This window comes from Pleurodeles waltl, chromosome 4_1 (assembly GCF_031143425.1).
Source record: "Pleurodeles waltl isolate 20211129_DDA chromosome 4_1, aPleWal1.hap1.20221129, whole genome shotgun sequence".
NCBI lineage: Eukaryota > Metazoa > Chordata > Amphibia > Caudata > Salamandridae > Pleurodeles > Pleurodeles waltl.
The window spans coordinates 871,607,177-871,631,302 of NC_090442.1; the positions used below are offsets into that span (position 1 = coordinate 871,607,177).

The following is a 24,126-nucleotide window of genomic DNA, read 5'->3' on the forward strand; positions in this document are numbered from 1 at the left end:
CAGCCTTTTACTCCTGCTGTCCAGGGGCCTAGCCTGTTCGAGCACTGCGTAACTTGTCCACTACCTCTTTCACCACTTGACTGTCAGTAGTAGCGCGGATCAAGGAGTCCAAAACTTTGGGGAGATACTTGTGAGGCACACACAGGCACAAGACTCAAATTACAACAGCAATTGCAGTATCTTGATTGTCCAGTCAAATACTTGCTTTTATGAAAAAAGTCGTATTTTAATATCACAATACAAAGCATAGAGGCAACACATTAAATAATAATATCTACAATCTCTTAAAGTCAGTGCACTAGCGATGTTCTGGGATCCATCCTCAAGTGCCTTTGTCTGTTCTAGTTAGGCCGTTTATTCCCTGTTCAATACTGGAGGCTACTTTCAAGTGTAGCCTATGCTAGACCCCACATGACAAGGTGTAAGTTTGGTCTTAAGAGTTAACTTAAGCAGTGCTACGCTTTGTTCAGGTCCCCAACAGGCATGTTGGCCTTGAACAGTTTTACTTGACACTATAGCAGCCAGCAGTGCGTGAGGACCGGGGGTTCATCTCTGTTCGCTCTGATGATGAGGGCCTGCAGACTCTTCCCCCATCTTTCTCTGATGATGCATTGGGTCTCTTCAGTCTCCAGACAGCCCAGGACATCCTCTTCGCGACTAACTGGGTGCATCCATCCTGGGGTACAGCTCTTAATTGACAATGGGCTTCACCTGACACACCTGGGGTCACCGATTTCACCTGCATCCGGGCGACAGCCCTAATTTCACATATACAGTCTCCTGGCACAAGGGGTGGGTCATCAAATTCTCTGCACAAAGGCGATGGCCCTAGCTTTCACCGTGGCCCTCACCTATCACTTTGGGGTCTCCGATTTCTCTTTCCATCTATCTCCACCAGGCCAGTCATATCACACTTTACTCACTGCGATCCATTCGGTAGGATACCTGTTGAGCCTTGCTCCCTATAGGCACTGTTTTCCTATTCCTCCTCACAGGGTCTGCTGGTCTAGACAGGCAGGCTGAAGGCTGGTGCTGTCAGCTCTGGGCAAGTGGTCTTGACTTTCTGCTGGGCAAGGAACTTTCACCCAGGAAGACTAGCAGATGTTGGTCTCTAGATCTAGTTCCAGCAGCTAGAAGTCTTAATGATTTCCTCCCCTGTTGAACAGTGCACTTGAACATCTTGTGGGACTCAAGTACTCACTTTTATAGTCCATCTCCAGACAACAATGTAATTTAATGTCTGGTCCTTTGATTTTCCAGCTGTGGGTAGTTACTTATTTGAAGTGTGCTCTCCCTTGTTCTGCCTTTGCAATGTGCTACATATGGAGCCATTCCAGTTCGGATTGACCCACCGTGTAGGCCAAGGGAGTAGCCAGGGATCACTCCTGGCTTCCAGCCTCCACTGAAATAAGCCTCACAAATGAGACAAGAAAATTTAAAATGTGGCATACAAAGTAAGTATGGATTGTGGGATACATTTCAGGAGAGGAAAGGCAGTACCTTCTGAGATGTTATGTGCCAGGCTTCTTTCATTGGCTCAAGAACTTCATTTGGGCAGGAGTTTAATAATACTAAAGTCTGAGCTCAATATTGGTGGCTGGGAATAGGATCACAGGTTCAGCAGAGGCTGAAGTGTATGACGTGTGTGGCCAGTGATAATGTTCGGCACCATTGCCTCTATAGACACAGATAGGCACTGAGTGAAGACCTATTGCTGGTTGTGCAAGAGAAGGCAGGTTCATAGTGGGTCTGAGTGACTACCATTTAAGATTGGCAATAGCAAGGACAATCAACGTGGTGACTATATGGGCTTGTGTGGGTTTTTGAGAGTGTTATTTTTGGGAAAAAAGGGTGCCAAAAACCTCAATAACATACAAGAGCCTTCACTTTATTTTACAGATTGAAATCTTCCATGACAGCATTGCACTGTCTTAGAGTGAACAGGCATAAATAAGTTTGCGAAAGAGAGTTTACAGCTGGCAAATGGGATTGCTGATCCCATGAGATTAGCTTTGGAAGAAAGCTCATGGGTTTATTATACCACACCTAACACGATTACAGGTTTGTCTCCATTTATTTCTCTTGAGAGAGGAGAAGGAGGAACCTGTTGTTTCTCTGGTGGAAGGTGCATGGGAGTTGATCAGGGAGAAGTGGTTGAAAGAGTGAACTGAAATCAGAAAAAGTACACGTGGAGATACCTCTTCAGAGTTGTGAAAAATAGTGTATTAAATGAAAGGTACACCTGGTGGGTGAAACACCTTAGAAAGCATTCGTGGAGCTTGACAGGGTTCCTGGTCCTTTCTGAACCATTAAACCGATGAGGAATGTGATTCACCTCAACAATGGTCAGATTTACAGAATTGTGATATTTTCATAAAATTCTCCTTTGTAAGGTAATGATCAGTCATTTTGGGTGTGGCTTATATGATTTATACATGGTCAGAGCAAAACATTGAAACTTATTTGGTACATTGAGTGCAGCTGGCAAACGATTCCTTGTCATTGATGCCCTACCTCTTGATGATATAGGATATTTTATAGTGTCTGCTGTATTTCTATTAATAAATACATTGTAACATCTTCTTTGCAGAATGGAGATTTGTAGGATGCTGTCTCTGTATATACTATCTCAAAGTGAGAGATAGTGTGCACAGAGTCCAAGGGTTCCCCTTAGAGGTTGATAGTACCAAAATTAGATAATACTAATGCTCTATTTTGTGGTAGTGTGGTCGAGCAGTAGGCTTATCAGTGGTATTAAGCATTTGTTGTACACACACAGGCAATAAATGAGGAACACACACTCAAAGACTTAACTCCTGGCCAATAGTTTTTAGATAGAAAAATATATTTTCTTAATTTATTTTAGAACCAAAAGATTCAAGATTTTAGGTAAGTACATAAAATGCAAGGTACTTCACACAGGTAAGTATGGAACTTTGATTCAAAGCAGCAGTACACACAGTTTTAGTTAAAATGGCAATACGCTATTTTAAAAGTGGACACAGTGCAAAAATCAACAGTTCCTGGGGAGGTAAGTTTGGTTAGGTTTCTCAGGTAAGTAAAGCACTTACACAGTCAGTCTCCTGGGCATAGGCAGCCCACCGTTGGGGGTTCAAGGCAACCCCAAAGTCACCGCACCAGCATCACAGGGCCGATCAGGTGCAGAGGTCAAAGGAGGGCCCAAAACACATAGACGCCTATGAGGAACAGGTGTGCTCCGGTTCCAGTCTGCTAGCAGGTAAGTACCTGTGTCCTCAGGGAACAGACCAGGGGGGTTTTGTAGAGCACTGGGGGACACACGAACAGGCATACAAAACACACCCTCAGCGGCACAGGGTCGGCCGGGTACAGTGTGCAAAGTAGGCATAGGTTTGTGATAGAAAGCGGTGGAGGGACCCGGGGGTCACTTAGGCGATGCAGGCAGGGCACAGGGGGGCTTCTCGGGCCAGCCACCGACTGGGCTAGGAAGAGGGCCACCTACTGGTCACTCCAGCACTGGAAAGTGGTTCCTCTCGGTCCTGGGGGCTGCGGGTACAGTGCTTGGTCCAGGCATCGGGTTCCTTGTTACCAGGCAGTCGCGGTCAGGGGGAGCCTCTGGATCCTCTCTGCAGGCGTAGCTGTGCGGGTGCAGGAGGGTTGGCTCAAGGTACTCGCATCGTCGTAGCCGCCTGGGAGTCCTGCCTGCGGTGTTTGTTCACTGGAGCTCGAGCAGGGGGCGTCGGCTGCAGGGTATGAGGGCACACACTTCTGGCAGGAAGAGAGAGTTCTTTGGAAGTTGCTAAAAAGTTGCAAAGTTGTTGCAGTTTTTGAACAGTCCCACTGTTCTCGAGAGTTTCTTGGTCCTTTGGGTTCAGGGCAGTCCTCTGAGTCCTCAGAGGTCGCTGGTCCCTGTCGGATGTGTCGCTGTGCAGGTTCTTTGAGTCTGGAGACAGGCCGGTAGGGCTGGGGCCAAGTCAGTTGTCGTCTCCGTCGTCTCTGCGGGGCTTTCAGGTCAGCAGCCCTTCTTCTTTCTTCAAGTTACAAGAATCTGATTTCCTGGGTTCAGGGTCGCCCCTAAGTACTAAATTTAGGGGTGTGTTTAGGTGGGGGGGGGCAGTAGCCAATGGCTACTGTCCTGGACGAGGGCTACACCCTCTTTGTGCCACCTCCCTGAGGGGAGGGGGGCACATCCCGAATCCTATTGGAGGAATCCTCCAATCTCAAGATGGAGGATTTCTAAAGGCAGGGGTCACCTCAGCTCAGGGCACTTTAGGGGCTGTCCTGACTGGTGGGTGGCTCCTCCTTGTTTTCCTCATTATCTCCTCCATCCTTGCCGCCAAAAGTGTGGGCAGCCGCTGGAGGGGCGGGCATCTCCACTAGCTGGGATGCCCTGGGTTGCTGTAGCAAAAGGCATGAGCTTTTGAGTCTCACCGCCAAGTGTTACAGTTCCTGCAGGGGTAGGTGAGAAGCACCTCCACCCAGTATGGGCTTTGTTCCTGGCCACAGAGTGACAAAGGCTCTCACCCCATGTGGCCAGAAACTCTTCTGGTTGTGCCAGGCTGGCAGAAACTGGGCAGCCTAGCACTAGGAGTCGGACTGGTATTCAGGGGCATCTCTAAGATGCCCTCTGTGTGTATTTTTCAATAAATCTCACACTGGCATTAGTGTGCATTTATTGTGCTGAGAAGTTTGATACCAAACTTCCCAGATTTCAGTGTAGCCATTATCGAACTGTGGAGTTCGTATTTGACAAACTCCCAAACCATATACTCTTTATGGCTACCTTGCACTTACAATGTCTAAGTTTTTGCTTAGACTCTGTAGGGGCATAGTGCTCATGCACTTATGCCCTCACCTGTGGTGTAGTGCACCCGCCTTAAGGATGTAAGGCCTGCTAGAGGGGTGATCTACCTATGCCACAGGCAGTGAGAGTTGGGCATGGCACCCTCAGGGAAGTGCCATGTCGACTTAGTCTTTTCTCCCCACCAGCACACCCAAGCTGTGAGGCAGTGTGCATGTGCTCAGTGAGGGGTCCCCAGGGTGACATAAGACATGCTGCAGCCCTTAGAGGCTTTTCCTGGCAACAGGGCCCCTGGTACCAGGGGGTACCATTTACAAGGGACTTATCTGTGTGCCAGGGCTGTGCAAATTGTGGGAACAAAGGTACAGTTTAGGGAAAGAACACTGGTGCTGAGGCCTGGTTAGCAGGGTCCCAGCACACTTTCAATCATAACTGGCATCAACAAAAGGTAAAAAGTCAGGGGGTAACCATGCCAAGGAAGGCATCTCCTTGCACAACTCCCCCCAACCCCCCCAAATGAAAGAGGGTGAGATTAACCTTTCCAAAGAGAGTCTTCATTTTCTAAGTGGAAGAAGCTGGAAAGGCCATCAGCATTGGCATGGGCAGTCCCAGGTCTGTGTTCCACTACAAAGTCCATTTCCTTTAGGGATATGGACCACCTCAACAGTTTAGGGTTTTCTCCTTTAATTTGTATTAGCCGTCTGAGAGGTCTGTGGTCAGTTTGAACTGTGAAGTGAGTACCAGAAATGTATGATCTCAACTTCTTCAGGGACCAAACCACAGCAAAGACCTCCCTCTCAATGGCACACCAACGCTGCTCCCTGGGGAGTAACCTCCTCCTAATAAAAGCAACAGGCTGCTCAAGGCCATCATCATTTGTTTGGGACAGGACTGCTCCTATCCCATGCTCAGAGGCATCAATCTGCACTATGAATTGCTTAGAATAATCTGGAGCTTTCAAAATTGGTGCTGTACACTTAGCTTTCTTCAGGGTGTCAAAGGCCTTTTGACAGTCCACAGTCCAGTTCACTTTCTTGGGCATTTTCTTCGAGCTCAGTTCTGTAAGGAGTGTCACTATTGATCCATTTCCCTTCATAAACCTCCTGTAGTACCCAGTCAAGCCAGGGAATGCCCTGACTTGAGTCTGGGTTTTTGGAGCGAGCTACCCAGTCCACAATAGTCTGGATCTTGGGTTGGCGTGGCTGAACTTGGCCTTCACCTACCAGGTGTCCCAAGTAAACCACTGTACCCTGCCCAATCTGACATTTTGATGCCTTGCTAGAGAGGCCTGCTGCTTGCAGGGCCTGCAAAACCTTCTTCAGGTGGACCAGGTGATCCTGCCAGTTGGAGCTAAAGACAACAATATCATCAAGATAAGCTGCACTAAAGGACTCCAAGCCAGCAAGGGCATGATTTACCAACCTTTGGAAGGGGGCAGGGGCATTCTTTAAGCCAAAGGGCATCACAGTAAACTGGTAGTGCCCATCAGGTGTAGAGAGTGCTGTTTTCTCTTTTGCTCCAGGTGCCATTTTTATTTGCCAGTACCCTGCTGTCAAGTCTAAGGTACTCAAGTATTTGGCAGGACCTAATTTATCTATGAGCTCCTCTGCCCTTGGAATGGGGTGAGCATATGTCTTGGTGACAAAGTTAAGCCCTCTGTAGTCCACACAAAACCTCATCTCTTTCTTCCATCATTTGTGTGAGGTTTGGGGACCAAGACAACTGGGCTAGCCCAGGGACCGTCCGAGTGCTCAATCACTCCCAACTCCAGCATCTTGTGGACTTCCACTTTGATGCTTTCCTTAACTTGGTCATTTTTTGACTACGTCAACACTTTGTTGAATTATTTTGACGAGTTTGTGGATGCATTGAGGGATGACGCGCAAGACCGGTTTCAAGCCCTGCAACTCCTGTCACCGAACGACGTCGGTGACAGATACGCACCTCGTGTGTCTTTGGTGCCTGGAGCACGATCACGACCCAAAATCGTGCTCCGAGGGAGCGGTCTCTTAAGCTCATGGCGGCCCGACACTTGACTCTGCGGCACTCACGGTCACGTTTGAGAGGAAGGTCTCGAGACCGGACGCGGAGTCACCACCACTCTTCATCCTCGAAGTCATCAGAACATTCGGGTCACAAGAAGAAGAGGTCAAAGAAGGACAAGCATTCTCCGACTTCACCTCGTCGCTCGGACGATGCGGCGTGTAAAGAGCATTGACACTCTAGGCCTCCATCCTCGGAGCCTTCATCGGGGTCGCCTCCGCGCTTCCCGGACTTCCCGGGACCCGGGGCCACCCCTGCTCAGCTCAAAGAATTTTATGTGGCAATGCGGCTCATTTTTGGCAGACCGACCCACCTTCGGCACCCTCGTGCACAGGTGAGTTGGTGTGGGCCCCCTCAGGTTCGAAGTCGTCTGCTTTGGCCACAGCTCCGGAGGGCTCCTCCGGATCCAGTTGCGGATCCGTCCCAATGCTGGTCGTGCCACAGCGAACTTCGCCGGCGTCGGGTCAGACGTCGACGCTCCCGATGTCGGTTGGGCCCACAATCGATGTCGATCCCATCCTCATACCCAACGACCCAGGGCCAGAACGACTTCGCTCAATGCTGATTCCGTTCTCTATGGGCTCTTCCAGGCACAGATTTGATCCAGACCCTTATGCTTATGGATATGGCTACAGGGAGAGTTTGGAGGGGACGCTGGACCCTTTAGAATACCAGCTTAACCCCCAAATGTACTGGGTGCTGGATTTGGGTGATGCCTGTGGTCTAGACACCTCCCCTGACACTGGTATGCTCTCTCCTTCTACTGTGGCTACGGAGGAGGGTGCCTCATATTCCATGGTGGTGAGAAGGGTGGCTGAGGTCTTGGACCTCGAGTTTCCTTCTGTAGAGGTTAGGCTTATATCCTTACCGACGTGCTTCAGCCGGGGTCTTCCTTTTCCAAACCCCTTCTTCCCTTTAATGAGGCACTGACAGCCGTTATAGGGAAATGCCTCCCTTGGCATGGTTACCCCCTAACTTTTTGCCTCTTGTTGATGCTAGTTATGATTGAAAGTGTGCTGGGATCCTGTTAAACAGGCCCCAGCACTAGTGTTCTTTCCCTAAACTTTACTTTTGTTCCCACAATTGGCACAGGCCTGGCACACAGATAAGTCCCTTGTAACTGGTACTCCTGGTACCAGGGGCCCTGTGGCCAGGAAAGGTTTCTAAGGGCTGCAGCATGTATTATGCCACCCTGGGGACCCCTCACTCAGCACATGCACACTACCTCACAGCTGTGTGTGCTGGTGGGGAGAAAATGACTAAGTCGACATGGCAGTCCCCTTAGGGTGCCATGCCGACATCCCACTGCCTGTGGCATAGGTAAGTCACCCCTCTAGCAGCCCTTACAGCCCTAAGGCAGGGTGCACTATACCACAGGTGAGGGCATAGTTGCATGAGCACTATGCCCCTACAGTGTCTAAGCAAAACCTTAGACATTGTAAGTGCAGGGTAGCCATAAGAGTATATGGCCTGGGAGTCTGTCATACACGAACTCCAAAGCACCATAATGGCTACACTGAAAACTGGGAAGTTTGGTATCAAACTTCTCAGCACAGTAAACGCACACTGATGCCAGTGTACATTTTATTGTGAAATACACCCAGAGGGCATCTTAGAGATGCCCCCTGAAAACATACCCGACTTCCAGTGTGGGCTGACTAGTGGGGAGAGTGCCTTTGTCACTCTGTGGGCAGGGACAAAGCCTGTACTGGGTGGAGGTGCTCCTCACCTCCCCCTGCAGGAACTGTAACTCCTGGCGGTGAGCCTCAAAGGCTCGCCCCCTTTGTTAGAGCGCCACAGGGCATCCAAGCTAGTGGAGATGCCCACCCCTCCAGCCACAGCCCCCACTTTTGGCAGCAAGGCCGGAGGAGATAATGAGAAAAACAAGGAGGAGTCACTAGCCAGTCAGGACAACCCCTAAAGTGTCCTGAGCTAAGGTGACTCTAACTTTTAGAAATCCTCCATCTTACAGATGGAGAATTCCACCAATAGGTTTAGGGATGTGACCCCCTCCCCACTGGGAGGAGGCACAAAGAGGGTGTAGCTACCCTCAGGGCTAGTAGCCATTGGCTACTAGCCTCCCCGACCTAAACACACCCCTAAATTGAGTATTTAGGGGCCCCCAGAACCTAGGAAGATAGATTCCTGAAGATGAAGGACTGCTGACCTGAAGCCCTGCAGAGAAGACGGAGACACCAACTGCTTTGGCCCCAGCCCTACCGGCCTGTCTCCCCACTTCAAGAGAAACTGCAACAGCGACGCGTCCCCCAGGGTCCAGTGACCTCTGAAGCCTCAGAGGACTACCCTCCATCTAAAAGGACCAAGAAACTCCTGAGGACAGCGGCCCTGTTCCACAAAGACTGCAACTTTGCAACAAAGAAGCAACTTTTGAAGACCACACGTTTCCCGCCAGAAGCGTGAGACTTCCCACTCTACACCCGACACCCCCGGCTCGACCTGCAGAAAACTAACTCTACAGGGAGGACTCCCCTGCGACTGCGAGCCCGTGAGTAGCCAGAGTTGACCCCCCTGAGCCCCCACAGCGACGACTGCAGAGGGAATCCAGAGGCTCCCCCTGACCGCGACTGCCTGTTTCAAAGAACCCGACGCCTGGGAAGCACACTGCACCCGCAGCCCCCAGGACCTGAAGGATCCGAACTCCAGTGCAGGAGCGACCCCCAGGCGGCCCTCTTCCTAGCCCAGGTGGTGGCTACCCCGAGGAGCCCCCCCCCTTGCCTGCCTGCATCGCTGAAGAGACCCCTGGGTCTCCCATTGAATCCTATTGCGAACCTGACGCCTGTTTGCACTCTGCACCCGGCCTCCCCTGTTCCGCTGAGGGTGTACTTTCTGTGCCTGCTTGTGTCCCCCCTGGTGCCCTACAAAACCCCCCTGGTCTGTCCTCCGAAGTCGCGGGTACTTACCTGCTGGCAGACTGGAACCGGGGCACCCCTATTTCCATTGAAGCCTATGCGTTTTGGGCACCACTTTGACCTCTGCACCTGACCGGCCCTGAGCTTGCTGGTGTGGTAACTTTGGGGTTGCCCTGAATCCCCAACGGTGGGCTACCTTGGACCCAACTTTGAACCTTGTAAGTGCTTTACTTACCTGTGAAACTAACAAATACTTACCTCCCCCATTAACTGTTGATTTTTGCAGTGTCCAATTTTAAAATAGCTTATTGCCATTTTTGCCAAAACTGTACATGCTTTTGTGATGATTCAAAGTTCCTAATATACCTGAGTGAAATACCTTTCATTTAAAGTATTGTTTGTAAATCTAGAACCTGTGGTTCTTAAAATAAACTAAGAAAATATATTTTTCTATATAAAAACCTATTGGCCTTGAATTCTTTGAGTGTGTGTTCCTCATTTATTGCCTGTGTGTGTACAACAAATGCTTAACACTACCCTCTGATAAGCCTACTGCTCGACCACACTACCACAAAATAGAGCATTAGAATTATCTCTTTTTGCCACTATCTTACCTCTAAGGGGAACCCTGGGACTCTGTGCATGCTATTTCTTACTTTGAAATAGTACATACAGAGTCAACTTCCTACAGTGTTCCAGAACAAAGCCTGCACTGGCTGGAGGTGCTTTTCACCTCCCCCTGCAGGAACTGTAACACCTGGCGGTGAGCCTCAAAGGCTCATGCCTGTTGTTACAGCACCCCAGGGCACCCCAGCTATTGGAGATACATGCCCCTCTGGAGACAGACCCCACTTTTCGCAACTGGTCCTGAAGAGATATTGAGAAAAACAAGGAGGAGTCCTCTACCAGTTAGGACAGCCCCTAAGGTGCCCTGAGCTGAGGTGACCCCTGCCTTTAGAAATCCTCCATCTTGCTTTTGGAGGATTCCCCCCAATAGGAATAGGGATACACCTAGGGAGGAGGCACAAGGAGGGTGTAGCCACCCTCAAGGGAGGTAAGTTTTGGTTAGTTTCTCAGGTAAGTAAAGCACTTACACAATCAGCATCCTGGGCATAGGCAGTCCACCGTTGGGGGTTCAAGGCAACCCCAAAGCCACCGCACCAGCAACACAGGGCCGGTCAGGTATAGAGGTCAAAGGAGAGCCCAAAACACATAGGCGCCTATAGAGAACAGGGGTGCTCTGGTTCCAGTCTGCTAGCGGGTAAGTACCTGCTTCCTCGGAAAGCAGACCAGGGGGTTATTGTAGAGCACTGGGGGGGACACACACCAGCACACAAAATACACCCTGCGCGGCAGAGGGGTGGCTGGATGCAGTGTGCAAAGTAGGTGTCGGGTCTGCTATAGAAATCAACGGAGCGATCCGGGGGTCACTCTGGCGATGCAGGCAGGGTACAGGGGGGCTTCTCGGGCCAGCCACCAACTGGGCTAGGATGAGGGCCGCCTGCTGGTCATTCCTGCACTGGTAGGTGGTTCCTCTCGGTCCTGGGGACTGCCGGTGTAGTGCTTGGTCCAGGCGTCGGGTTCCTTTTTTACCAGGTCACAGGGAGCCTCTAGATCCTCTATGCAGGCGTCGCCATGGGGGTGCAGGGAAGTCGAATCAGGGTGTCCACGTCGCTGGAGTCGCCTGTTAGTCCTCGCTGAGTTGTTGGTTTCTCCAAACTCGATCCGGGGGCATCGGGTGCAGAGTGTGAAGACTCACACTTCTGTCAGGAAGTGAGAGTCTTTTTACGGGAGGTTCTTGGTCCTTTGGATGCAGGGAAGTTCTCTGAGTCCTCAGAGGTCGCTGGTCCCGCTGGTCCCGCTGGATGCATCGCTGTGCAGGTTCTTTGAGTCTGGAGACAGGCCGGTAGGGCTGGGAACAAGTCAGTTGTTGTCTCTGCCGTCTCTGAGGGGCTTTCAGGTCAGCAGTCCTCCTCCTTTCTTCAGGTTGCAGGAATCTGATTTCCTGGGTTTAGGGTCACCCCAGAATACTAAATTTAGGGGTGTGTTTAGGTCTGGGGGCAGTATCCAATGGCTACTGCCCTTGAGGGGCTACACTAACCAAAACTTACCTCCTTACAGGACCTGTTGAATTTTGCACTGTGCCCACTTTTGAAATAGCTATTTGCCATTTTAACCAAAACTGTGTATATTGTTGTTTCAAATCAAAGTTCTCTACCTGTGTGAAGGACCTTGCATTTTATGTACTTACCTCAAATTTGAATCTTATAGAGCATTAGTATTATCTAATTTTGCCACTATCAACCTCGAAGGGGAACCCTTGGACTCTGTGCACACTATCTCTCACTTTGAGATAGTATACACAGAGCCAACTTCCTACAGACGTCCTTTTGGGTACTTGGTCCAGACCCAGCACAGGGGCTCCTGTGAATAGGAAGATTGCCCGCCGCCACCGGCCTGCGCCGACCGACCCAAAGTTCCTCAGCCAACACTCCACGCCTGAGAGTGTTGTCATCCAGGCTTCCTCTTCATCTGGCGCATTCACTGCTGCATCCCCGGATAGGTAATCAAAAAGACTGGACAATTTGGGGAAGAAGTTGTTTTCTTACAACAGTCTAGCGCTGCGGTCCGTGAACACTGCATGCCTTTTGGGCTGCTATTCCCATATTCTCTGGGATACGGTCGCCCGAGTGCTGCCTAGAGTTCTGGAGGAGGCCCGGACTATCCTTTCCCAAGCCATAACAGATGGGAGGGATGCAACGAAGTACCTGATTCATTGTGGACTGGATACGACCGACTCTCGGGGAAGATTGGTTGCATCGACATTGGCATTGAGATGCCACACCTCGCTGACAACATCTGGCTTTTCAGGGGATGTCCAGCAATCCCTGATGGACATGCCCTTTCATGGCACACGTCTCTTCGGAGACAAGGTGGACTCTGTGCTTGAGCGCTTTAAGGATTCCCGAGCCACTGCCCAGTCCCTTGGCCCCGCGCCCACTTCCAGACCCCAGCAGTCCACCTTTTGCCCCTTTTGTGGCTACGGAAGGGGCACCCAACCGCGTCCTTTCCCCTGACCATTGACCCGGGCATGCTGTACAGCCCCTGCGCAACCGCGGATGTGGGATCCCAACCCCCTTGAGATCAGGGAGCCAGCGGGTCGCCCAGTCCACCCGGGCCCCTGCTTCAGCCTCCAAACATTCCTAGTCTGCGGGTTCACCAGCAACCAGTTGGCTGCAGGATTCCCCATCACCTGCCCCAACGGCAATCCATTACCTCAGACCGGTGGGTCCCCCAAATTGTCCAAAGGGGCTACTCCCTCCCCTTCGAGACATCTTCTCCAGCCATCCCATCTTCATACAATCGAATATCGGAGTATCATATGGCGCTTCTCCGCAACGAAGTCCAAGCCCTTTTGGCCAAAGGAGCTGTAGAGAGGGTTCAGTTGCCAGAAGTAGGTCGTGGTTGCTATTCCTGCTAATTTCTGGTGCCGAAAAAGGACAAGGGTCATCGTCCTATATTAGATCTTTGGTCCCTCAACATCTTCCTCAAAAAAGGATAAGTTCAAAATGTTGACATTGGTTCAGGTCTTATCTGCCGTTTATCCCGGAGCCTGGATGGTAGCGTTGGCCTTGCAAGACGCATACTTCCACATTCCCATCTTGCTGGCCCACAGACGTTAACTACGATTCGTGGTAGGTCACAAGCACTTTCAGTTTACCGTTTGCCCTTTGTCCTTACAGGTGCCCCTCGGGAGTTCACGAAAGTGATGGGAGTGGTGACAGCTTATCTGCGCAGGTTAGGGGTCCCAGCCTTCCCCTACCTTGACAATTGGCTGTTGAAGGCAAACTCCCCCCAGACAGTTGTCTCCCACCTTCAGACAACGGCAAACCTTTTGCAGTCGCTGGGCTTCACTATCAACGTGCCGAAGTCACACCTGACTCCTTCTCAGACGCTCCCTTTCATCAGAGCTGTTCTGGATACAGTGCAGTTTCGGGCATATACTCCCGAAAAGCGAGTCCAGGATATTCGGGCTATGATATGGATGTTTCAGCCTCTGTCCTGGATTACGGTGAGAATGACTTTGAGGATGCTGGGCCTCATGGCCTCCTGCATCCTGCTAGTTCAAAAGGCCAGATGGCTTATGCGGGCTCCGCAGAGGGACCTAAAGTTCCAGTGGGTGCAGCATCGGGGGAATCTCTCCGGCAAGGTCCAGCTCGGAAGGAACTACAAGAGACCAGCAGTGGTGGTTAACGAATCAGGATTGGGTCAAGAGCAGATCCATCTCCTTTCCCCAACCAGATCCTACAGTCGTGACAGATGTGTCACTCCTGGGATGGGGCGGCCACATGGGAGAGGCGGAGATCAGAGGCCTCTGGTCTCTGGCGGAAACCGGGCTCCATATCAATCGCAATTCGATTAGCATTAAAAGCATTCCTTCCCTCTCTCAAGGGGAAAGCAGTGCAAGTGTTCACAGACAACACCACTGCCATGTGGTACTGCAACAAACAAGGTGGATTCGGGTTGTGGACCCTTTGCCAAGAGGCTCTTCGCCTCTGGACTTGGCTGGAACATCAGGGCATTTCCCTGGTGATTCAACACCTGGTGGACTCCTTGAATGCCAGAGTTGACAAACTCAGCCGAGGATGCGTGGTCGATCACGAAAGGAGTCTCCATCCGGAGGTGGCGCAAGGTCATTTCCTTCAGTGGGGAGAACGTTGGCTAGACTTGTTAGCCTCTGTAGAGAATGTGCAATGTCAGCTGTTTTGTGCGTTGGTGTTTCCAAGTCAGCACTCGCTCGGCAACGTCTTACGTCCTGAGTGGAATTCATGCCTCCTGTACGCCTTTCCGCCCATACCACTTGTGCCCAGAGTTCTGAAAAAGATCAGGCAAGACCTGGCCCAAGCTATACTGGTGGCTCTGGACTGGGCACGAAGAGTCTGGTATCCCGAGCTGTTGAGCATGGCCATAGCTCCTCCGATCAGACTGCCTCTTCGGGAAGATCTTCTGTCGCAGCAGTAGGGGAGGGTCCTCCATCTGAACCTGCCCACCCTCCACCTCCTTGCGTGGAGATTGAGCGGCGACAGTTGACATCTTTTAACCTGCCACCTGAAGTCTGTAAGGTTATCTTGGCAGCCAGGTGTCCCTCAACCAAAGCCATGTATGCCTGTCGTTGGAAGAAATTTGTGGCATGGTGCATCAACAAATCTGTTGATTCTCTATCTGCTCCTCTTTCTCAAGTCCTCCTCTTTATTCTTTCCCTTGCCCAGCAGGGTTCCACCCTGGGCACTCTTAGAGGATATCTTTCTGCTATCTCAGCTTTCTTGAGGCTACCAGATCAGCCTTCCTTATTTAAATCTCCTATAGTTGGGAGGTTTCTTAAAGGCCTGACACATCTCTTTCCTCCTATCCCATTCATCATGCACCAATGGGATCTAAACCTGGTATTAACATACCTTATGTGTCCCCCGTTTGAGCCGCGTCACAACTGCTCTTTACAGCTCTTAACCATCAAGGTTAGTGAGTGAACTCCAGGCTCTGTCATCTAAGCCACCTTTCCTAACCATACATCCTGGCAAAGTGGTACTTCGCACACGGGCTTTTTTCCTACCTAAAGTAGTGACACCCTTCCATGTCGGACAGTGCTTCACCTTGCCTACCTTTTATGCACCCCCATCCCTCTCATGAAGAGGAGAGGATCCACCGTTTGGACCCAGAAAAGGTGCTGGAATTCTACCTTGGTCACATCAAAGACTTCCAGGTGGACAATCAACTTTTTGTGGGATATGTGGGTGCAAAGAAGGGGAAGGCAGTGCAGAAGAGGACCATTTCACGATGGGTGCTCTTATGCATCAAAATGTGCTAAGCTCTGGCTAGGAAGCAACCTCCTGAAGGTTTGCGTGCTCACTCCACCAGAGCTACTGCTGCTACCACAGCGCTAGCACGGGATGATCCAGTCCTGGGCATCTGTCAGGCAGTTACGTGGGCATCTCTGCACACTTTTACCAAACACTACTGCCTGGACAGTCAGGTCCGAAGGGACGGCTACTTTGGCTGTTGTGTCCAGCAGGACTTCTTGGTGTGATCTTGGTTCGCAGCCCACCACCAAGGATGGTATTGCTCAGGTATCTATTCAAAGGTAAGGAATCTGTAACTAGAAGTCTCTATCAGATGTACAAGTTATTTACCTTCAGTAACAATATATCTGGTAGATATATATTCTAGTTGCAGATTCCTTATCGACCCGCCCATCCTCCCCACACTGCAAACTTATTTCTAGGGACAGGAACTTCCCCTTAAGGGCCCTAGTTTTGGCACACCACTTTGTGTTCTTCATGGCTCCACGCTACTGGCGTGGAAAGTCGTGAAAAGAAACTGACATCAGCACGCTGGGGCGGTGCCTATATACGGCGTCATCACGACGCCAAGGACGCCCGCGGAGTCGACCGACACCACCTGACGGCGCACAGAGGTACTGCTCGAAGAAAAATCTCTGGATCCAGTCTCATGCCTGTGGAAATTCAAAGGTAAGGAATCTCAACTAGAATATGTCTCTACCAGATATATCGTTACCGAAGGTAAGTAACTTGTACTTCTAGCCATTATAGGCTATTTGGAGTATACTGTTTATAATCATACCATGGGACTCCCACTTCAATGACCGTGAACAATTCAAGCATGTGAATCTATGAAAGATGCCAAAACTCGAGAACTACATTTACAGGTTAATAACTTATGTTCTTATGTTATTATTTTCATAGGCCCTCGTCAGGTTATGTAATTTTAATCATTTTATAAAGCGCTCTGTCACCTGTACAGGTGCAATGGCACTAGGTAATGTCAATTTGAGAAAAGAGAGCAGTGACAATCAACTAACCCTTATAGAGACAGGTTTTTTACTCTTTTCTGAAGGCTAATAAGTCATGTTTTGCTCGCAAGGAAAAAGGAAGGTTATCCAAATTGGAGCCTCCCCTCCCCTTTACTGAGAAGGATACCCCTCCCAATCGTTCACGTCTGAACTTTGAGATGATCATAATGTTTGCATCAGTAAATCGCAGCCAACAAGGTCTGATGAACCCCATTTTGCATATGCACTGGTAAGAATTTCAGGTAGAACAGGAGTACTCCACTTGTAAAAGTGAAGCATTTCTATTCATTTTAAGACCGTACAAAGCAAAATCTTAACTTCTGCCCTTTCTGCACATACACTGCCTTCTCGTTCCATACAGTGTCAGTAGTGCTCCCCCATGAAGGTCAGTTCACTTAAATGCCAGGCGTAGCGGAAGTATCATCACATGCACTTTGACCGCCACTTTCTCACACACACTTATACATACACAAATTGTAGGGAAGTAGCCTCTTTTTAGCTTGGTTACCCCCACTTTTTGCCTCTTTGTCAGTGTGTTTGACTGTGTTCACTGGGATCCTGCTAACCAGGACCCCAGTGATTGTGCTTTGCCCTTTTAAATTTGGTTGCTGGAACCTTTTTCACCCCACATTTGGCATACTGGTACCCCTATGTAAGTCGCTAGTATATGGTACGTAGGTGCCCAGGGCATAGGGGTACCAGGGAATCCCTATGGGCTGCAGCACAAATTATGCCACCCATAGGGAGCCCATACAAAGTGTTCTGCAAGCCTGCCATACCCGCCTGTGTGAAAGGGTGCATGCACCCTTTCACTACAAGGTCATTGCACCAGGTCACTGTAAGTCACCCCTATGGCAGGCCCTCCTAGCCCAGAGGTAAGGGTGCAAGTACCTGTGCATGAGGGCACCCCTGCACTAGCAGAGGTGCCCCCACGAACTCCAGTTCCATTTTCCTAGACTTCGTGAGTGCCGGGACACCACTTTATGCATGTACTGGACATAGGTCACTACCTATGTCCAGCTACATAAAGGTAACTCCGAACTGGGGCATGTTTGGTATCAAACATGTTGGAATTATACCCCAATACTGTTGCAAGTATTGTAAGTATGATTACATGCACTGTGGGGGCTCCTTAGAGGACCCCTGGCATTGCTACGACCAGTCTTACAGGCTTTTCCAGGTAGCACAAGCTGCTGCCACCCCTCAGACAGGTTTCTGCCCTCCTGCTGCTTGATCTGATCAAGCGCAGGAAGGCAGAACAAAGGATTTCCTTTGGGAGAGGGAGGTAACACCCTCTTTCTTTGGAAATAGGTGTGACTGGCTTGGGAGGGGTACTGGTATACTTTGAAGGGCACATTTGGTGCCCTGCATGCATTAACCACTCTACACCGGTTCAGGGACCCCCAGTCCCTGCTCTGGCGCGAAACTGGACAATGGAAAGGAGAGTGACCAATCCCCTCTCCATCACCACCCCAGGGGTGGTACTCAGAGCTCCTCCAGAGGGTCCCTGGGTTCTGCTATCTTGTTTCCAATGTTAGCAGGGAACTCTGGGAGCATCTGAGTGGACGGGCCAGGCTGGTAACGTCAGAGCCCCCTCCTGATAGGTGCTTACCTGGCTAGGTGACCAATCCCCCTTTCAGGGCTATTTAGGGTCTCTCTCCTGGGTGGGTCCTTAGATTCGGCTTGTAAGATTCCAGCAGGACTCCTCTGCAACCTCCACTTCGACTTCTGGCCTCCGGAACTGCAACTGGAACCTCCAGGACCCGAAAAGCTGCCTCCAAGAAGAAGAACTCTTCTGCAACATTGTTTCCAGGGCTCCGCCAACAATTGCAACATTTCCACCAGTTGTGCATCCACTGAGGGCAGCATGTCTTCAGTCTGCACTAGAAGAAAGAAGGAATCTCCCTTGAAGTGAAGTAGTCACTCCCCTGCATCCGCTGGCACCTGCTGCAACGACGACCGGATGCATGGATCTCCTCTCATCCTGAGCTCCATGGATCCTGCATCACGGGTGGTGGTCCGGAGTAGTCCCCTTGGTCCTCTCTACCAGCTGTCCAACTTTGGCGGAGGTAAGCCCTTGCCTTCCACGCAGGACAGTACTTCCGTGCACCGCGTCTCTTGCAGCTGCCAAGGCTTGTTTGCATCTCCTCCAAGGGATCTTCAGGCTATTTGTAACTCCAGTCCCCAGCACTCCTTCCTGCAACGCAGAGCCCTCTGCGGTCTTCTCCTGCAGCATGGGATCCCTTTCTGCAATGCTGCTTGGGCTCCTTCTGCAACTTCTGTGTCCCCGTCCTGTGGGACTCTAGTGGGTGATCCTCCGCTCCTGTGGGTCCTCTAAGTCGCTGAGAGTCCCCTGTGACTCCCCCTCCAGGGTTGAGTCCTTCTGGGCCTTGCTGGTCCCCGGCAGCACCACTTTTCCACTAACTGCAAGTTTGCCTGTGCCAAGGCTTGTTGGTGAACTTCCTGCACCAACACCCATCTGCAATCTTCACTCCAGTGTGGGACATCTTATGCATCCATCTGGAACTCCTCTCTGGCTTCAGGGCTGCAGTGCTGACCTATTCTTCGTCTGATTGGGTAGTAGCTCCTACTCCTCCTGGACTCCACTGTGACATTTGGACTTGGTCCCCTGTCTCCATAGGGCTTCTTCTCCAGGAATCCACCACTGGTTTCTTGCAGTCTTGTCTGGGTGTCTTCTTTTCTAACCTTCCTTCCTTTTGGGTGGTTTGGGAGAATTCCAGTGATGTACGCCTGCTTTCCTGGTCGCTGGGGGTACTGTGGTACTGACCTCTATAGTTTTCTAGTACTCCCAGCTCCCCTCTACACATTCCACTTAGCTAGGTGGGAGCCCTGTGTTCGCATTCCATTTTTTTAGTATGTGATTTGGGCTCCCCATAGCGTCACTATTGCTTATAGCCATATGCACTGTTTTCTAACCTTTTCTATGCCTATTTCTGATTACTAATGTACATATTTAGTCTGTCTACTTACCTCCTAAGGGAGGATTGCTTTTTTTGTAATTTTGGTATTGTGTCACTAAAATAAAGTACCTTTATTTTTGTAACACTGTGGTTCCTTTCATGTGTGTGAGTGCTGTGTGACTATTGCATGAGCTTTGCATGTCTCCTAGATAAGCCTTGGCTGCTCATCCACAGCTACCTCTAGAGAGCCTGGCTTCTGGACACTGCCTACATTTTACTAAGAGGGGATACCTGGACCTGGTATAAGGTGTAAGTACCTTGGGTACCCACCACCCACCAGGCCAGCTTCACTACACAAATGCACACTTAAATACACTCTCACCCGCAAACACGCACGCATACATTTAAAAGCCATGGGAGGGCATTTTCCAGCTAGTTGTACTCCATTTGTATTACACTAATATTGAGTAATATACTATTATTCACTAATGGTGTAATAAAAAAATTGACAGGAAACAAAGAGAGTGGAGCCCTAACTTGCGTCCAAGAACTAGCTGCCACTGTATTCCTGGCACTAAATTTGCCACCTCTGAGGGAAGGGATCACAAAGGCAGTGCTAGGGCTAGCAAAGGGCAAGCCAGGAGTCAAAGCTGCGACCCCTGAATGACGTCCATGTGTTCCCCACCACTTCTACTCAGTATTGGTGGTGGTGATATTTGAAAGTGGCGGTGCAAAATACTTGCTGCGTTTTCCAGTGATTCAGCAAACCACTGAGCCTCACATGTTCCAGGAGGCCATGGGGCGAAGGGGTGGGTCGCCCTTTGAGAAAATGTTGAAAAAATGCGGAAAATAGAGCTTTCAAAGCACCGTTTTCTCCTAAATGTGGTAAAAGTGTATACGCTGTCCGAAGGCACTCATAAAATAACCCAGTACTTTCAGGGTGTGCCGAGGAAGCCTAACCCTCTGCACGCGCTGACCCTATGTTTTTGTTCCAGAATTTACCACGGGTTCACCCCATGTTTCAGGAATTCTCCCTAGACTGCTAGGGCCAGAATGCTGTCATGGCGACCGCTATATCTAATACGTGCCTAAGACCACATACTGTGTTCGCCAGAACACAAGTTCGAGTAGAAAGGCAAGAAAGTCAGCGTTCGGACGGAAAAACATGGCTGTCTGTTGCATTATTTTACATGTGTCTGGGCTGCTTTGAAAATGCCGTCTGCCTGATTGTGTTACAAGTGCTGATTCTGTTGCATGGCGTTTGTAAACATCAGAAGCAGACTGTAGGGCAGTTTAAATCAAGTTTTATCAACGTTTTTGAAATCCGACAGATTTTATCTGCTCTCTCATCGTTTGGCATTTTTCCTCTTTCACAGGCTGCCCTAGAAAAGGAATGGCTGGCTTTCGATTCATCTACTTCCTCTCCGAAAACCGTGCTGATCTCCAACCAGCTGTACCGGCCAAAGGTAACATGTCACGGAAACGGCTTTTCTCTCGGGCCTTCATCCCTTAAGCACAAGCAGCTCTGCAGTGATTAATATTTAAATTTATTGACTTGAAAAACATAATTACTTTTAGAACCCTCCTAAGTCCTAGTCTTCCCCAACTGTAATATATCATGTACGTTTTCATTCATCCGTGTGGATTTTCTTCTTTTTTAGGACTTCTGTCAGCGCTTCTCTTCACAGTAGCAGGGGAAAATAACTGAACTCTCACAGCTGTAATCTTGGCGTTGCGTTGAGAATTACTTGTTGACACAGTACCTAAAAAATACAGAGGTCGGCAATAGATGTCAGCATTTAAGAAATCGCAACCTAACTGAAAGCCTCTAATTTCTATTGGAACATGAAATGGGATGTTCAGGCTATGCTGGCCACTCATCTTGCTTATAAAGAGGCAAAAACTGGCATTAATAACCTGTTTCCACAACACTGAAGCTTCACCAGCCAATCAGAATGTAAAATTCATTGCTTTTTGTGCAGCTGCATTAGCTCTTCTGCAGTGCACTCATACTGCCACCTCAAAGTGCCCCTCAATCAGCACTGGTTAGCAAGTATAGCAGAGAAAAGCTCACATTCAAATGGATACTGCTCTGTTTTTGAAGGTTCTTTCTATGGAACTGTAGGAAGCTGGCTCTGTAGATACTATATAAAAATGAGATATAGTGTGCACAAAGTCCAGGGGTTCCCCAAAAGGCTTGACAGAGTCAATAATAGATAATACTAATGCTCTATTTCTGGTAGTGTGGTCGAGCAGTTAGGCTTATCAGGGGGTAGTATTAAAGCATTTTTTGTACACACTCAAGCAATAAATGAGAACACACACTCAATGACTTAACTCACGGCCAGTAGGTTTTTATATAGAAAAATATTATTTTCTTAATTTATTTTTAGAACCACAAGATTCAGATTGAAGGTAAGTACATTAAATGTAAGGTACTTTCAATAGGTATAGTTAGAACTTTGAACCAATACCGTAATGTACACAGTTTTTCATAAAATAATAAGACGCTATTTTAAAAGTGGACACTGTAAATTTCAACAGTTCCTGGGGGAGGTAAGTACAGTTTAGTTAATACGGTAAGTAAAGCACTTACAAGTTCAGTCTCCGGGGCAGAGGTAGCCCACCATTGGAGGTTCATGTCAACCCCAAACACCCGGCACCAGCAACACAGAGGTCAATGCGGAGCCAAAATAACATGGGCACCTATGGAGACAGGTGGGGCTCCGGTTCCAGTCTGCTAGCAGGTAAGTACCTGTGTCCTTGGGGGGCAGACCAGGGTGGTTTATTAGAGCACTCAGGGAGGCCCAAGTAGGCACACAATGCGCACCCTTAGCGGCACAGGGGCGGCCGGGTGGAGTGGGCAAACAGGGCATCTGGTTTGCAATAGGCTTCAATGGAGGGACCACAGGGGTCACTCTGACGTTGCAGCCACGGCACAGGGGGGCTTCTCAGGCCAGCCACCAACTGGGCAAGGGTGAGGGCAACCTGCTGGTCACTGCTGCACTGGTGGTCAGTTTCTCATGGGGACTGTGGGTGCAGTGCTTCTCCAGGTGTTGGATATCTTCGTCCCGGGCAGTCGCGGTCAGCGGGGTCCATGGTATTCCCTCTGCAGGCGTCATCGTGGGGGTGTAGAGAGGTCAGCCTAGGGTGGACACGTCGCGGAGTCGCCTGGGGGTCCTCTCTGGGTCGTTGGTTTCTCTCGACATGGGCCAGGGGCGTCGGGTGCAGAGTGGTGGGGGTCACTATTCTGGAGTGAGGTGAGAGTCCCTTTAAAGATGGTTTCTTCTTTCTTTGGTTGGACAGGTTTGCTGTCCACGGGAGTTCTTGATCCTTTGTATTTGCAGGGCAGTCCTCTGAGTCAGCAAAGGTCACTGGGCCCTCAAGATGTGTCTCTGGTGCAGGTTCTCTAAAGTTGGAGACAGGCTGGTAGGGCTGGAGCCAAAGCAGTTATTGTCTTCCTTCTTCTCTGTGGGGTTTTTCAGCTAAGCAGTCCTTCTTCTTGGTAGATCGTCAGGCATCTAAAATCCTGGGTTCAGGGTTGCCCCTAAATACTGAATTTAGGGGTGTGCTAGGGTCACAGGGCAGTACCCAATGGCTATTGTCCTTGAGGGTGGCTATACCCTCCTTGTTCTCCCTCCCTTTGGGGAGGGGAGCACATCCCTATCCCTATTGGGCTAAATCCTCCAAACCAAGATGGAGGATTTTCCAAGGAGGGGGGTCTCTTCAGCTCTGGTCACCTTAGGGGTGTACCTGGCTGAGGGGGTGACTCATCCTTGTTTTTCTCATTATCTCCCTGGACTTGCCGCCAAAAGTGGGGGCTGTGTCTGGGGGGCGGGCATCTCCACTAGCTCGAGTGCCATGGGACGCTGTAACACCAGGCATGAGCCTCTGAGGCTCACCATCAGGTGTTACAGTTCCTGCAGGGGGAGGTGTGAAGCACCTCCACCCAGGACAGGCTTTGTTTCTGACCACAGATGCACAAAGGCACTCACCGCATATGGTCAGAAACTCGTCTGGAAGTGGCAGGCTGGCACAGACCAGTCAGTCACACACTAACAGTAGAGCTGGCATACAGGGTGCATCTCTAAGAGGCCCTCTGTGTGCATGTCTCAATAAATCCCACACTGGCATCAGTGTGGATTTATTGTGCTGATAAGGTTGATACCAATCTTTTCAGTATTCAGTGTAGCCATTATGGAACTGTGGAGTTCGTATTTGACTAACCCGGGCCATATACTCAGTATGGCTACCCTGCACTTACAATGTCTAAGAATGGACGTAGACACTGCAGGGGCATATTGTTCATGCAGCTATACCCTCACCTGTGGTATAGTGCTCCCTGCCATGGGGCGTTAAGGCCTGCTAGAGGGGTGACTTACCTATGCCACAGGCAGTGGATTGTGGGCATGGCACTCTGAGGGGAGTGCCGTGTTGACTTAATATTTTTCCCCCCACAGCACACACAATCTGCAATGGCAGTGTGCAGGTGTTAGGTGAAGGGTCCCTTAGGGTGGCACAACACATGCTGCAGCCCTTAGGAACCTTCCCTGGTCACAGGACCCTTGGTACCACGGATACCTTTTACAAGGGACTTATCTGTGTAACAGGGGTGTGCCAATTGTGGAAACATTGGTAAATTTT

At 50.0% G+C, this 24,126-nt stretch overlaps 1 protein-coding gene across 2 annotated transcripts in view; it reads left to right on the forward strand.

Moving 5' to 3' along the window:
* Positions 1-24,126, forward strand: part of LRRIQ1 (leucine rich repeats and IQ motif containing 1) — a 1,566,481-nt gene that overhangs the window by 791,609 nt on the left and 750,746 nt on the right. For both annotated transcript variants that reach the window (XM_069229624.1, XM_069229625.1), the window contains one exon: positions 20,859-20,948. In XM_069229624.1, coding sequence (XP_069085725.1) covers positions 20,859-20,948 — 90 coding nt within the window. The remainder of the gene's footprint in view (positions 1-20,858; positions 20,949-24,126) is intronic.